Source organism: Rhincodon typus, chromosome 18 (genome assembly GCF_021869965.1).
Source record: "Rhincodon typus isolate 14 chromosome 18, sRhiTyp1.1, whole genome shotgun sequence".
NCBI lineage: Eukaryota > Metazoa > Chordata > Chondrichthyes > Orectolobiformes > Rhincodontidae > Rhincodon > Rhincodon typus.
Genome location: NC_063349.1, coordinates 26828648 through 26845328, shown reverse-complemented (window position 1 = coordinate 26845328; position 16681 = coordinate 26828648). Strand labels below are relative to the sequence as shown.

Below are 16681 nucleotides of genomic sequence, written 5' to 3'. Positions count from 1 at the left end.
GGACTGTTAATCTAGAGACCCAGGTAATGTTCTAGGGGCTTGGGTTTGAATTATGTCATGCCATCCTTACCTGGTCTGGCCTACATGTGACTCCAGACCACGGCAATATGACTGACTCTTAACTGCCCACTTGGCAATTAGGATGGGCACTAAATGCTGGCTTGGCCAGTGATGCCCACATCCTGTGAATAAACAAAAAAAAGAGAAAAACTTTTTCCATTGATTGTGTTGTCTAGGATAAGAATGCATAATCCTAAATCACAGCCAGGCTATCTGGGAAGAGAGTTAAGAAAAACATGTTTCTCACAACTTGTGGTAGAAATGTTGCAATCCCATCCACATAAAGCTGTAATTGTTGGCCCAATTATTCATTTTAAATCCAGAGATCTGTAGATTTTTATTAGAATGGGGTATAATAGGTTAGGCATTAAGGTAGTCAGATGGAAGTGAAATACAGATCAAGATGATCTAATTGAATGGCAGGACAAATTTAAGGAGTTGAATGGCCTACACCGTATTGAAACAGTAACTATGAGCAATCAGGATAAGTGTGTAATAAAATTAGAACAATTTTAAAAGTAATTTGATTTTTCATTTAAAATAGCAGTGAGGCCAATGTTGCTCACCATTATTTGTAACTGGCACAGCAATTTCAGGTGAGGGACAGATGTACGTTGAAACATCAGTATCCAAAAGTACCTGTCTGAGTTGTGCTGATTTACAAACATAACATCCTTCTGACTGCCTCAACATGATGAAGTTGTCCTACTTAAAGGTTAGAATGGAACTAAACTCGCTATAGAAAATTAACTGTTGTTACTTCACATGTAAACACACTTTTAATTATATGCTACGTGTTAATAAGAGAGGATGGTTAATAGACAACTAGCATGCAGATTATATTAATGACAACAACACAGGATTCAATCACCATTCCAGCTAAGATAAACTCTGGGCATGTAGCTTTGCCTCACAAATAGTAAAAGAACCAAGCCACTTAGCTGTGATTGAGAGAACAACCAACAAGGTCGTTCATTTGGGCAGACCCTGAAGAATTGTTAATATCAGCCAACTTCTGTAGAACCGAAAATGAATTATCCTTTCAGGTGTTAATTGTTATTGGAGATTATAAAAATGTAGAATTTTAAACCAAGTCTGTTTTTTTTAAACTTCTCTTTTGGGTTTATCTGTCTCAATCTAATATTTCTCACGTTCTCTTTCCGCATTTGATATGACATTAATTTCACCCCCTCTAATTTAAACTTCCTTCTAGTCCTTTAGTCTAATTGAATAAAGAAATATGCAGAGCTTAGCTGTTACTCAGTTCAGCCCAGTTTTCCCTCAGGACAATATTATCTGTTTTCATTTTCAGCAACTTGTCATGCATAGATACTTAAAAACCTAAAGTTACAATGGCAAGTCTAGCAGCAGACACCGTTTGGTGCACTGCTACAGCAAAATCTGAACCAATGTAATTCTTAGACTGTAAAGATGCATTAGGAAACATTGGAATATTATGTAAGTGATTTTTATGGGGTATATGGATATAAAAGTAAACAACAAATGTCCTGTTAAAAGCAAACAAAACATGCAAAGACTCATCAATAATAACTTCTCTGTCACTTCCTCTTCTTTGATTTTACATTATTTGTGGTTGAATAACAAATGTGAAACTGAGAAGCAGATTTGTCTGGGGGAATTGCATTTCCATCCTGAACAAATTAAGGGGCTAATAGATACAGAACTGAAGTGATCTCAGAAGATTATAACTTCAGTGCAACAAGTCCACAAGCATTTTCCAATACGATTGTAGACACAGAAATTTATCATTAAAGTTGACACAGGTGTGTGACAAAAACAGAACAGCTGCAACGTTTTTAATTTATAGACATTTCTAAATAGAAGTTCATTTTGTAATATCAGAGCTTGTTTCAATGGTAGTCAAGTGGAAATCACAAATGGTAGGAGAATTCATATATTTATAGTCTAAAATTTAGGGTTAATTGAGCACCTTTATACTGTCAGAATAAGAATCAGACCAGCCCCAACACTTCACTCTGTATTTTGACACAAATGATCAACAAAAATAAATTAATAATGTAATATAAAGACTTAAAGTGTTGAAATTAATTAAGATTTTGAAATTGATTCATTTTGAAAACACAGAGATAATCCCATTTTAAAGTACACATTCATCTGTAAAATAGCAAACATTGACAAACCAGATTGCTACTGCACATTTTGTGACATGCTCATGAAATGTCTACATAAATTAAATTGAAAATTGTTATTTTTCGGAGTGATGAAAGATTTTTAGAGGAGTAAAATTAAGCTTTTATTAGGTTATAAGTATTCTACACTGAAGACACATCATGCATTATGAGTCACTTACAGGCACAACATCATGCTTCACTGGAATGTACCTTTGCCATCAACAGCCATCTGATAACAAAGCTCCTTCTCAAGTGATTGACACCAATCACTGCCATATAACCATGTTTTCAAAGTCAAGCCTTTGTTCTTCACCATTTAAGAAATATAATTCATTTGTATTATTAACCCAAAAGAATTTATTGGTTTCAGCTTGTGTTCCCCAATTACAATTTTTCCATTAAGTAGGAGATAACTCTTATTTGTATTAACAAGTGTGAAGATTCAGTTCTTGACTAATTGTCTGAGAATAATGATCAACTCCGACTCTTTTAAAGCAGAGCAGTTTGGTTCCATTAAATTGGCCCATATCTAACATTCCTCCTCATTTTAGGATCTTGCTGCAGTTATACCAATTACATTTCATCACAAAGTAATTACTCTTAAATTATATTAGGGAAATACAACGAGCAAAGTAATGTATTTTGTCCAAATGCTGGAAAACGTCGGAATGCTTCCCACATATCTGAAAATAGACTATACTTGAGGAATACACGATGTTCAAGGCTGGTTGTTGGTGCAATATCTCTGCTAATAATGTAGATCCCATCATTGTGCAATGTACAAGTCAAATTTAGTCCAGATTTTGAAGTGTTTTCCTTGAGGTGGAGCCATTCCCTAGTGTTCACATTGTAGGACTGAATCGTAAGCATATCTTCAGTATGGCTTCCTTTTCTACTTCCATCTTTCTCATGGATGCAGCCACCCACAAGATAAATTATATCTTCCACAGACACCATTTGTTGTTTACGAATATGAAGCTCACAGGATTCTAATACAGTCCAAGCATCTGAGGTAGGGCAGTATCGCAAAATGTTCATATTTCTACCTGAAATTACAAGTGTTTTTAGTTAATTTAAAACAAGGCTAACATTTTAAACATCGATAGCATCACAAAACCAATACCAGAACACTGTCAAAGTTGGGAAATTTAATTCAAGCATGTAGTCTCATTTTCCAAGCAGTAAACCTTCTCAATGACAAAACCAAAATATAGAAAAATGCTGAATATAATTAGTACAAAGTGGACCATTATTGCAACAGACTAGATTGGCAATTGAATGAGTTCAGTGTTGTGTAGGCATATCCTGATACTTGTGTTATCTATCACAGTATCCAAAATGCAGCTCAGCAGTTTATTGTTCACATGTGCTGATCATAATGTAATTCTCCACATTATAGACATGACAGAAATGGCATATTATTAAGTCATGACAAGTCAGGCATGCACGGACATGAGAACTGGACATCACATTAGATCAGATGTAAACTTAAAAATTATTATTAATTCCTTAATTTATTCTTATTCATTCAGAGGATATGGACTTCACTGGTTAAACGAGCATTTATTGTCGATCACTAGTTGCTCTTGGGAAGGTGGTGGTGAGCAGCATTCTTGAGCCGCTGCAGTCCATGTGCTGGAGGTAGACCATATGCAGTTTGGGAGGGAATTTCAGGATTTTGACCCAGTGACAGTGAAGGAACAGAAATATATTTTCAAGTCATGATGGCGAGTGACTTAGTTGTGGGGGGGTGGTGGATCTTGCAGGTGGTGGTGTTCCCCAATGAATCTGTTGACCTTGTCCTTCTAGATAGTAATGGTCGTGGGTTTGGAAGGTGCTGTCTAAGGAGCCTTGTCAAATTTTTGCAGTGCATCTTGGAGATTATACTAGATGCTGCTATTAATTGTCAGCTGGGGAAGACAGTGAATGTTTGTGGATGTGGAACCAATCAAGTGGGCTGCTGTGTTTGGAGGGTGCGAAGCTTCTTGAGTGTTGTTGGAGCTGCTCGTCCAGGAGATCATTCCATCACACTCTTGACTTGTGCCTTGTAGATGGTGGAAAGGCAAAGGCAGATAAGCAAATTGCTGCAGGATTCCTAGTCTCTAAACAGCTGTTGTAGCCACAGTATTTATATGGCTGGTCCAGTTCAGTTTCTGATCAATGATAAGCCCCAGTATGTTGATAGAATTGTATTCAGTGATGGTAATGTCATTGACTGTCAAGGAACAAGGGTTAGATTCTCTCTTGCTGAAGGTGGCCTGTGCCTGGCACTTTTGCAACACTTCTCACTGCAAACCTGGATATTGTCCATGTCATGCTGCATTTGGACATGCATTGCTTCAATATCTGAGGAGTTGCAAATACTGCTGAACATTGTGCAGTCACCAGCAAACGTTCCCCCACCTCGTTCTGACCTTATGATGGTGGGTGGGGTGGGGGGGGTGGAGAGGTAGTGGGGGTACATTGATGAAGCAGCAGAAGATGGTTGGATCTAAGGTATTATGCTGATGAATTCCAGCAGAGATGTCTTGGAGCTGAGGTGATTGACTTTCAACAACTACAACAATCTCCCTTCTGTCAGGTATGACACCAATCTATGGAGAGTTTCCTCCATGATTCCCATCAACTGCAGTCTTGATAGGGCTCCTTGTTGCCACATTTAGTTAAATGTAGCCTTGATGCCAAGATCAATGGGGGTGGCATGGTGGCTCAGTGGTTAGCACTGTTGCCTCACAGTGCCAGGGACCCGGGTTTGATTCCATGCTTGGACGACTGTCTGTGTGGAGTTTGCACATACCCCCCGTGTCTGCATTGGGTTTCCCCCAGGTGGTCCGAGTTTCCTCCCACAGTCCAAAGATGTGCAGGGTAGGTGGATTGGCCATGCTAAATTGCCCATAGTGTCCAGAGATGTGTAGATTAGGTGGGTTAAAGGGGGATGGGTCTGGGAGGGATGTTCTGAGGGTCAGCATGGACTTGTTGGGCCGAAGGGCCTGTTTCCACACTGTAGGGAGTCTATGATCTATGGTCAGCCACTCTCACTTCTCCTCTGGAATTCAGCTCCTTTGTCTATAGTTGAACCAAGGCCATAATGAGTTCAGGAGCTGAGTGGCACTTGCAGAACCCAAGCTGAGCATCAGTGAGCTTGTTATTGCTAAATAACTGCTGCTCGATGGCTGTTGATGACATCTTTCATCCCTTTAATGATGATCAAGAGTAGACCGATGTGGCGGTAGTTGACTGGATTAGATTTGTCCTGCTTTTTATGTACAGAGCGTACCTGGGCAATTTTCCACATTATCAAGTAAATACCAATGTTGCAGCTGTACTGAAAACAGCTTGGCTAGGACTGCTGCAGGTTCTGGAGCATCAGTCTTGTGCTACTTCCAAAATAAAGTCAGGGCACCATAGCCATTTTAGTATGCAGTGCCTCCAACTGTTTCTAGCTATACTGTGGAGTGAATCAAATTGGCTGAAGGTACTGAGGAAGGGTCACTGGACCCAAAACGTTAACTCTGATTTTTTCTTCACAGATGCTGCCAGACCTTCTGAGCTTTTCCAGCAACTTCTGCTTTTGTGGCTGAAGATTGGCATGTGTGATACTGGGGATTTCTGGAAGATGCCAAGATGGATCATCCACTTGGCACTACTGGCTGAAGATTGTTACAAATGTGGCAGCCTTTCCTTATGTACTGATGTGCTGCGATCCTCATCTTTAAGGATGGGAATATTTGCAGTACCTCTTCCTGTTTTGAATTATTTAATTGTCCACCACCGTTCATGACTGGATGCGATATGTCTGCAGAACTTAGATCTGATTAGCTGGTTGTGGAGTCACTAAGCTCTGTTAATCAATTGTTGCTAATGCTGTTTGGCATGCAAGTAGCCCTGTTTTGTAGCTTCTGAAGATTAACCCCTCATCTTTAAGAATGCTCTCCTGCATTTTTCATTGAACCAGGGTTGATCCCGTGGCTTGACCATAGAATTGGGTATATTTTTCCTTCTTGTTGGTTCCCGCACCAACTGCCACAGATGCAGTCTAGCAGCTATGTTCTTTAAGACTCGACCAGCTTGGTCAATAGTGGTGCTGCTGAGCCACTCCTGGTGATGTCTCCTACCCCAGAGTACATTCTACACTCTTACCACTTTTGGTGCTTCCTCCAAATGGTGTTAAACATGGAGGAGTATTGATTCATCAGCTGAGGGCAACAGTATGTGGTAATCAGCAGGAGGTTTCCTTTCTTATGTTTGACCTCGGAAGCCTGGAGTCAATGTTCAGAACTGATACAGCAATTCCCTCCTGACCACTGTGTCGTAACCTCTGCTGATGAGACAGGATGTATCCAGGGACACGATGGTATTGTGTTGGAGATTGTGTGTAAGGTATGATTCCATGAGTATGACCATGCCAAACAATTGCCTCTCCAAAGACAGCTCTTCTAATTTTGGCAGTAGCCCCAGATATTAGTGAGGAGGACTTTACAAGATTGACTTTACAGGATTGTGTTTGCCATTATTGTTTCTGGTGCCTGAGTTGATGGCAGGCGGACCATAATTTTCATTTCTCTTTTTCCTTTCTAATGGTTGATACAATTGCTGAATTATCTCAATCAATCACACTGTTGATGGTCTGGGGTCATATGTAGGCTAGACCAGGAATGCCAGCTTCCTTCCCTAAAGAGCATTAGAGAACCAGATAGATTTTAGATGACAGTCAACAATGGTTTTGAGGTTATCATTAGACTTTTAATTCGAGTGTTTTCTTTTATTGAATTCAAACCTCACCAACTGCCATGGTGGGATTCGAATTTGAGTATCTGAAACATTACACAGGTCTCTGGATTACTTGTGTAGTGCTAATAGCACTAGTCCACCGCTTTCTGGTGCTGTCACCTTTCTTTCAGTTTGTTCAAGAAATTATCTCAAAAGAATAGTTTGAGAAATTGAAACTTACAGCCTCTTACTCAGTACACCCTCTGTAGCTGGTGTAGAGTTCCTGCAACAAAATCAAATCTCATCAAAAAGGGAAGAAAAGTTGGATCGATGATCATCCTGGCCAGCTTATCTAATGACTTAGAATAGCTAATTGATAATAACTGGGAACCAGTGAATTGCAGCTGGTATAAATGCCAAGAAAAATGTGAGGGATTTACTTTCCTGGTAACAATGAGTTAGGATTAGAGTTAAGAATGTCAGTTAGTAGTTTCGATAAGGAAATAAACTAGTATTGAAGCTACTCGACTAATGTTGCATTTTTTTTAATTCCAAGAAATACTGTTTTGAAAACTTGGTTACTCAAATTTTACAGTTTTTAAACTCATATTGCCATGGTTCAATTTTGTTAAAATCTGTTCTGTAACTCTGTGGTGTTACATGTTAATACAATACACAGAGTGCCAGCAGGCCTTGCCCAGGATCCCCTCCAGCTTTCCTTTCCTGTCTGTACAAAATTACCAAACCTTCATTCACACCAATGAAACTGAGACCAGGAACTCAAGATTAAAGAAAGTAAAATATTGCCATTGCTAGGGTGGCACTTGTCAATGTACAAATAGATCATCCAGATATGTATATATATGCTTAAGCAAACGGAAAACAAATATCCTTTAAAACATAGAACAAAAAAAACGCAACTCACCTCGAGTTGTGTATCCACCCATTACATAGATCATCCCTTTGCATTCACAGGCTGAAAATTCCACAAGAGGATCTGGCATTGAAGCTACAAAACTCCACCAATCCATCTCTGGATTGTAACATTCAACATTGCAAAGGGACTGACCACCAACTGCATACAATTTCTCACTTACAGCTAGAAGTTTAAAATTCGATCTGAAGAGAGAGAAGTATATTAACAGTACAAAATATTCAAATCTTGTACTTTTCGAAACCACTTACAGTTTTGATAGGATCTTATAAATTACAGCCAATTTTTGACAAAAATATACTTTATCCTCAGAAGTAAGTAACTTACTGCTAGGTAATAGAATATACTCCATTTTTAGCTGTCCATTCCCAGCACCAAAAATTCCCAGTTCAGGTGCAGCAGCGTTAGATACATAAAAAGGCTTTCCTCTGTCTCAACAGTGTACCCTATCCCCAACCTCTACAGAACTAGTGCAGCATTTTCCGTAACCCACAGTGACCTCTCTAAGTGACAGTGACAATTAATGCTGAAATTTGGACAATTTTGGACTTTGGGCAAAGAAATGGTAGCTTGGGACTGGCAATAATGCATTTCATATTCAAGATTTAATGCCTGCAGACAGGACAGTAGGATCTTGTCAAGAAAGATTTAATTCAGATATAGGTTTTAGAGTCTGATTATAAAACCATACTGAAAACTACCATGTTACTAGAATTAAAATACAGAAGATACTACGTAAAAACAGTCTATTATTTAAATGAAGACAGAGTTCGGAGTTCTGAGTGTACAGGTACAACCAGTAATTAGTAAAAAATTGAAAGATTGAAAGGGAGGCAAGTGAAGACTAAGTTTCAGCTGGTGAAAATAAACAAGGTGGGGCTGAGAAGTGAAGACAGGGTATAAGTAGTTGCAGAACTAAACAAAACATAGACTCAGCTTGCAGAGAATGAATGCCTGAACAGACGCTCTTTAAATATGGACCTTTGGTCCCATGAAGAAACAATAAGGGTGTCAGTTTCATGCTCATTCCAACACAGCCTCCTTGTACTTGGATATCTAACTAGTTATAGAGTCAGAGTCACACAACATGGAAACAGACCCTTTAGTCCAACTCGTCCATGCCAACCAAGTTTCCCAAACTGAACTGGTCCCACTTGCCTGTGTTTCGCCCATATCCCTCTAAACATTTCCTATTCATGCACCTATCCAAATGTATTTTAAATATTGTAACTATACCTGCATCTACCACTTCACCTGGCAGTTCATTCCATATACGAACCACCCTCCATGTGAAAAGGTTGCCCCTCAGGTCCCTTTTAAATCTTTGTCCTCTCACCTTAAAAATATGTCTTCTAGTTTTGAACTCACCCAGCCTAGGGAAAAGACCTTTGTTATTCATTTTATCTATGCCCCTCATGATTTTAAAACTTTCTATAACGTCACCCCTAAAACTCCTACACTCCAGTTAAAAAAGTCCCAACCTATCCTTATAACTCAAATCCTCCAGTCCCGGCAACATCCTAGTAAATCTTTTCTGAACCCTCTACAAATTAATAATATGCTTCCCATAGCAGGGCTATCAGAGTTGTGCACAGGACTCCAAAAGTGGCCTCACCAACATTCTGCACAACCTCAACATGCCATCCTGCCCACACGTGAAAGTGACAATCCTTTCCAATCCTCTTTTTAAACTCATTCATGGGATATGGATATCACTGGCTGATCAGCGTTAATTGCCCAGCCTTGGTTACCCTTGGGAAGATGGTGGTGAGTTGCCTTCTTTAATCACTGCAGTCCATTTGCTGGAGGTAGGCCCTTAATGCCATTAAAACTTCTACTCCAAAATGAAAGAATCCACCCTACATCTGAGGGACTACATACAGTTTTGGTCTCCTTACTTAATAAAGTATATACTTGCAGCAGGATCTGTTTAAAAGACACTAAGTGAAGAATTTTGGGATGAAGGGATTATTTTATGGGAAAGTATGGATAGGGCAGATCTTTTTTTTTGGAGTTGAGATGAATGAAAAGTAGTTTTACTGCAATATATAAGATCCTGAGGGGACTTGACAGGATGGCTGCTGAGTGGGTGTTTCCCCTTATGGAAAAAACTAGAACTAGGGGACACAGTTCAGAAATAAGGGGTCTCCTCAATTAAAGACAGAGATTAGGAGATTTTCTTTCTCTCTTAAAGCGTTTTTAATCTGTGGAAATCTCTTCCCTGGAGAGCAGTGGAAGCAGAGTCATTGAATATTTTCAAGGCTAAGTTAGATAAATTCTTGGTTGTCAAGGGACTCAAAGGATACACAGTGTGGACAGGAAGGTAGAGATGAGGATGCAATCAGATTAGTCATAATCTCAACAAATGGCTAGGTAGGCTTGAGGGGTCAAATGGCCTACCCTTGCTGCTAAATCACATGCTCATATTCGTATTTTCAGAATACAGTTTAGGCTTTGCAAAAGCATGCACCTCTCTTGCTGAAAAGGAACCTTTGGAAGAGTGCCAATACTTGCCAGTTTGCATTCCCTGCTGGATGTTGCCAGTTCTGACTTACTGAGGTACTTTATACAATACTTTATTATTTACATTGGTTTGGATTTTCCAATGGCCAGGTAGTGATTTCTGCAGTGTAGGTGGGAGTTGTGCATTGCAACCCTGTGGAATCCCAGACATTGCAGACTCCAAGCAAACTACTGAGGAAACTGAAGATTCTGATGGGAAACACTGCTGCACCTAGAACTCTGCAAAAGTATCTATTTAAATTGGAGCATTCAGAGGGTTCCACTGTAAATAACTAATTTACCCAGGAAACGTTAGACAATTAAAAACAAATTTAAAATTACTGGGCATGTATAAATTTCACCCCCAACTTACTGCACAAATCCCCAGTTCACTTCCCCTCCAGTCCTTCAAAGCCTCAGACCCTGACCTCAGAACTCTACCTTCATCACCCCTCACCTCTGGGACCCGACAAACCCCAGCGCCCTGCTGGAGCCAATACACATCTTTCCACTGGTAATCTTACCCTGCCACAGGAACCAAACAATCCCACGCCGGCCCCAGGGCTCAACATCCCCTCCTCTCCAGGACCTGACATCACTCCTCTCACTGGGACCCAACAAACCCACACTCCACAGGGACCTGACAGCCCTGCCTCACCCTGTCACTAGTCCAACCACCACCCTCACTGCTCCATCCGCCACCACCATCATCCCTCCCCACCCCCACGCTGGACACGACACTCTTATTTCCCCACCAGACCCGATAGCTCCTACCAATCCCAATCTACACTAAACACTCAATCACTTAACTGGTACTCTATTGACCTGGCAGCCTACTGATCAAGTACCATGGCACTCTAGCCTCACACTTAGCTTAAATACACATGCCTTCACAGCATCTGTCAAAGTGTCTGTGCTGCTGGACATTTAAGTTGCAGAATACAGCAACTATTAACTAATGTGAAAAAGGGAGTCTGGTTTGCCTTCCGCTTCACTCTAAGGTCTCAACTGGATTAGAGGTACACTCCACATTTCTGCAGGAGCTATGAATGGTATTTTCTGCCAGAAATGTGGATCTTTCTCCAAACTTAAAGCAGTAGGAATTAGTGACAATTTGACCATAATTGTCATTGCTCAGAAGATAACAGTACAGCAGCTCAACTGCACTCTGGGCATTATATCCCTACATTTGGATTAGTAAACCACATATTTAGTCTTGTGTAAAATATTTCTGTAGATATTCCTTTTCCATGTTGCAAAGGAACATAACCAAACCAGTACCAGCAGTATTAGGACAATATCAGTAACATAGTTCACAAATATGCTGCAATGATTCTCATACATTGCTGCAAAATATTTGCATTGTTATTTTAAATGCTTCCATGAGAACTGCTTGTGGAAATAGAAATTGTATTCTGAAAAGAGCTGTGTAATATATTACTATGGATATGGGATTATCTAAAAGGAAACAGAAGTTGAGATAAATGGGTTAATTTAAGGTTGGTTAACAATAACTAATTGAGTGCGTTCAGTGCTGTCCTCAACAATTTACAATCTATGTTGTTGGCTTGGATGGAGGGATCGAGAGAACTGTAGTAAATTTGCTGACCATTCAAACATAAATAGGTAAGCAAATTGTTTGCAGGCCACAGGGTCTGCAAAGGGATAAGGATAAGTCAAGTGAGTGGGGACACAGTTTGGCAGATGGAGTACAATGTGGGATAATGGAAGATCGTCCACTTAGACAGCAAAAACTAGAAAGCCAGAATATTATTTATTTGGAGAGAGACTGCAGAATGTTGCAGTACAGAGGGATCTGAATGTACTCGTACATGAATCTCAAAAAACATTAGCATGCAGATACAGCAAATAATTGGGAAAGTAGATAATAAGGTGACTTTATATGGTGTTGATCAGCAGGGGTGACAAGCAATGGCAGGTGACTTTCAGGTCCGCCCCCTTCATGATCATGCTTCCTGAAAACAAAGGACTCCTATAACAGAAGCTCACAAATAAACATAACAGAGCTTGGTTTTTTGGACTCCTGCAGGCTGAATACCCAACTTCCTTTGGTTCAATACAAGGTGAGATGATGGTTTTTCATTGCCCACTTAAAAACCTTACCTGGCATTGAGCTAGGAAGACAGCCCCTGAGCTATCCTGTCCTAGATTTAATCAAGGAAGAGGCAAGAGAGCATCAGGATTCCCAACCCACTTCTTCTAACCCAATTAACTCACATCCACCTCAAGAGCTGGCATTAAATTCTGCCTAATGTTTATCCTGTGGGGGAATCTAGAACTAGTGGCACAATTTTAAAAATAATGGGTCTCCCATTTAAGACAGAGTTGAGGATTGAAGTTCTTCTGTCAGATGATCATATGTCGTTGGAATTCCCTTCCCCAAGAGTAGAGGAGTTTGAATCATTGAATATATTCATGCTGAATTAGTCAGATTTGTGATGTGAATGAGAGTTGAGATTTATGGGGACTGGCAAGAAAGTGGAGTTAAGGTCACAATCAGAGTAGCCATTAACTTATTGAGTGGTAGAACTTCAGTGGTGTGTAAGTTGTTGGAAGTGATTCTGAAAGATAGGTTTTTATGCATTTGAAGAGGCAGAAATGATTAAGGATAGTCAGCATGGTTTTATGTGAAGGAAATCATGTCTCACAAACTTGATTGAGTTTTTCAGGAAACAACCAAGAAGACTGATGAGGGCAGAGCGGTAGACATTGTTTACTTGGACTTTAGTAAAGCCTTTGACAAGGTTCTGCATGGTACACTAATTAGTAAAGTTAATCACATGTGATTCAGGGTGAGCTTGCCAATTGGTTACAAAATTGGTACTGGCACGACATGGACAGTGATGGTAGAGGGCTGTTTTTGGGACTGGAGGCCAGTTACCAGTGGTGTTTCACAGGCATCTGTGCTGGGTTCACTTCTGTTTGTCATTTTAAAAAATGATTTTGACGAGAATACAGAAAGCATGGATAGTAAGTTTGCGGATGACACATTAGTGGTATAGTGGACAGTGAAGAAGATTATCTAAGTTTATAAAGAGATCTTGATCAGTTGGGTCAATGGGGTGAAGAGAGCCAGATAAATTTTAATTTGGATAAATGTGGGGTATTACATTTTGGTAAAACAAACAAAGACAAAACTTACACAATTCAAAGTAGGACTCACAGAGTCGTACAGCAGGGAAACAGACCCTTCAGTCCAACCAGGCCATGCCAAACATAATCCCACACTCAGCTAGTCCCACCTGGCTGTTCCTGGCCCATATCCCTCCAAACCTTTCCTATTCATGTACTTATCCAAAGGGTTGTAGAACAGAGAGACCTAGGGGTTCAGGTACATAATTCTTTGAAGTTTGCATCACATATGGTTGGTTAAGGATGGTTAAGAAGGCGTTTGGCATGCTTGCCTTCATTGCTCAGACCGTTCAGTATAGGAATGGGGACGTTATGTTGTGGTTGTACGGGACATTGGTGAAGCCTCTTCTGGAGTACTGTGTCCGGTTCTGGTCTTCCTGTTACGGGAAGAATATTACTACGCTAGAGAAGGTTTCAGAAGAGATTTACCAGTCGCTGGGACTAGATGATTTGAGTTGTAAAGAGACGCTGGATAGTCTGGAACTTTTTTCATTGGAGCGTAGGAGGTTGAGAGGAGACGTTATCGGGATTTATAAAATCATTGAGCGGGTACAGATAAGTTGAATGAATGGCAGGTATCTTTTCCCTAATGTTGGGGATTTCAAGACTAGGGTCATATTTTTAAGATGAGAGGAGAAAGATTTAAAAAAGACATGAGGGGCAATTTTTTTTTTACACAGAGTGGTTTGTGTGTGGAATGAACTTCCAGAGGAAGTGATGGATGCAGGTACAGTTAGAACATTTAAAAGGCATTTAGATTAGTACATGAATAAGAAATATTTGGAGGGATATGGGCCAGCGCAGGCAGGTGGGAGTAGTTTAGTTTGGGAGTATGGTCGGCATGGACTGGTTGGACCAAAGGGCCTGTTTCTGTGCTGTATAACTGTATGACTCTATAACTGTATGACAGGCTCAAAGGTATGAATAGAAGACTCCTGCTCCTATATTTAATGTTCATAAGTGGTACAACAGTGCAATGTTGGAGCGCCATCACAAAATTGTTTCAACCCATTTACTGGACTTCAAAAATATTGTTTCAATTAATTTTGTTTTAGTTAAGAAGCCAGTGTGCTGTACTTACGAAGGAAAAATGGTCTATAACACTTGGCAAGTATCCCAAATATTGAAGTAACTGCTACTTAACAACATAAGAAATGGGAGAAGGAATAGCTATTTAGCCCCTTAAGCCTGCACCAAACAGTTGGTCACTGTAGGCTTTTTGAATGATGAGTTATCTGGTTAGTACATAGGTCTCCCCACTTCTACCAACTGCAAATGACACCCAATCAAGGCATTGTAAGTGCTCTGATTTACTATTTTTATTACTACAAATAAGGCCTGTTTGAAATGTGCAGCATTAAGAGACTAGTTGTACCTTTGTGAGAGAGGGGAATCCTCACTTCATTAGCTTTTCACAGGTTGGAAATGCTTTGGTAAAAATTCTGCCCCATTATCAAAAATAGATTGATAAAAGATCTGGGTCATTGTGATTCTGATTATTTCAAGCATTTATAAACTTTCTTATGTCTTTTGTGAAACTGACATTTATCAGATATATAAATTGTCTATAAAAAACAAAGATTGTTGGTTATAGAAGCAATGTGAGAAATAATATTTCTGACAGCACAAAAAAAACCTAAGAACTGCAGATGCTCGAAATTGGAAACACAAACAGAAATTGCTGAAAAATCTCAGCAGATCTGGCATCTGGCAGCATGCTGCCAGACCTGCGTGTTTTTTGTTTCAGCAATTGCGGTTTGTATTTCTGATATCACACTGTGGTGAGAGTGAACTAAGCGATTACCAGCTTTGTACCTTTTTTGATTCATTGGTGCAATCTGATTCCATTCATTTTTGCAAGGATTGTAGCAATGTGCAGCCGAGATCTCCTGACTAGTCATTCTGTATCCACCAACGATGAAAAGGTAATTATTCAGCACTATGGAACCATAGCCTCTCACATTCACCATGTCATGAGGGAGGCTGTTTGCCAGGGGTAGCCATCTCTGTCCAACCTCATCATATCTCAGCATTGACCAAGCCTCATCAGGAGACTGATCCAAGGAGGTGCTAAAGAAATCCCCTACTGCCACCAAGACAGCTGTGCCTTTAAGGCGCATCTCCCTGACTTGTTGACGCAAAGTGTTGGGTAGATGGCTAAATTCCTGCCTCCTCAGCATTGGGTGGTAGTGACACACCATGAACTTGAGGCAGGCCTTTCTCAGATCAGCGATTCCATAAATTTCAGAAAGTTTATATAACTCCACGCAGTTATCCACCTTAACCTCAGAAAGGAGCAGCTTCAAGATGGAAGACACCTGGAGAAAAGATGCTGTTTCCACTAAATCTTCCAAGATCTCGTTATCAAAATGTACTTTGGAAGTGTTGATGAATTCAATGACTAGCTCCAGTCCATGCGCACTCAAGCCTTGCAGTTGCACCGAATCTTCTTCAGATTCCTTCATCCCGGAGTTATACAGGGCTTTAAAATAATCGCTTTTCTCAATTAACTTACTCTTACTGACATTGTACGTCTTATCGTCTATTATGATAGCTATGATTTCTTCGGAGGACATCGTATCAGCAGATGAGGACTGAATGAATACCCGTCTGTGCAATTGTTTTCTTTCAGCGGGCAGGTTCCGCTTTTATTTATATTTATTCGGATCTGCACGCGGGCCTACATCAGACAAAGCACCCGTTTCAGTTGATTTATTAACATTGCCGTGTCCAGTGTAATATAACAGCAGGACCTTGTTGCACACAGTGCATGCAATCACTAAATGCTTACTCGGTTTCTATGCATATTCGGTTGAAGTTTCAGAACCTGCTCGCTTGTTTCTTTAATCTCGTTTCCCTTGTCATTTTTGTATCGTCACTTCTTGTTCCGTTTACAACGGCCAATCTCCGACTGTAAAAGGCAACAACCGGCACATTCTGCTCTTCTCGTATCTTACCTTTAAAAGGCACTCAACTCACTCTGACTGCGCATGAAATATTGCACGGAGTTACATGTATCATTTGTGACAGTCTGGCAACGGTGTATTTAAAAACAAAAGCAGTAGTATATTATTGTTCCGATTGTTTTTACAAATGTTGTACCGCGTCCTTTTTCATAATGCGATGGGATTTTTAAACAGAGTCGACCAACTTATAAAATAAAAATCCA

General features: G+C 40.1%; 1 protein-coding gene across 1 annotated transcript; it reads right to left on the bottom strand.

Annotated features, from left to right (window-relative positions):
* Window positions 1–1930: 1930 nt before the first annotated feature.
* On the bottom strand, window positions 1931–16454 carry klhl42 (kelch-like family, member 42). The gene is made up of 3 exons (XM_020515365.2): window positions 15328–16454; window positions 7849–8042; window positions 1931–3259 (listed from the first exon to the last, which is right to left on the bottom strand). The coding sequence occupies exons 1-3, from the start codon at window positions 16086–16088 to the stop codon at window positions 2814–2816; spliced, it is 1401 nt and encodes a 466-aa protein (XP_020370954.1). The 5' UTR covers window positions 16089–16454; the 3' UTR covers window positions 1931–2813.
* Window positions 16455–16681: the final 227 nt, after the last annotated feature.

What these genes read in the sequence shown, in the direction of transcription:
- klhl42 (XM_020515365.2), bottom strand. Translation starts at nt 16,088, where the DNA reads ATGTCCTCCGAAGAAATCATAGCTATCATAATAGACGATAAGACGTAC. An exon ending in GCACCAATGAATCAAAAAAG is followed by an intron (nt 8,043 to 15,327) that starts GTACAAAGCTGG and finishes CTCTCTCTTCAG; the next exon opens with ATCGAATTTTAAACTTCTAG. An exon ending in GGGTGGATACACAACTCGAG is followed by an intron (nt 3,260 to 7,848) that starts GTGAGTTGCGTT and finishes TTGTAATTTCAG; the next exon opens with GTAGAAATATGAACATTTTG.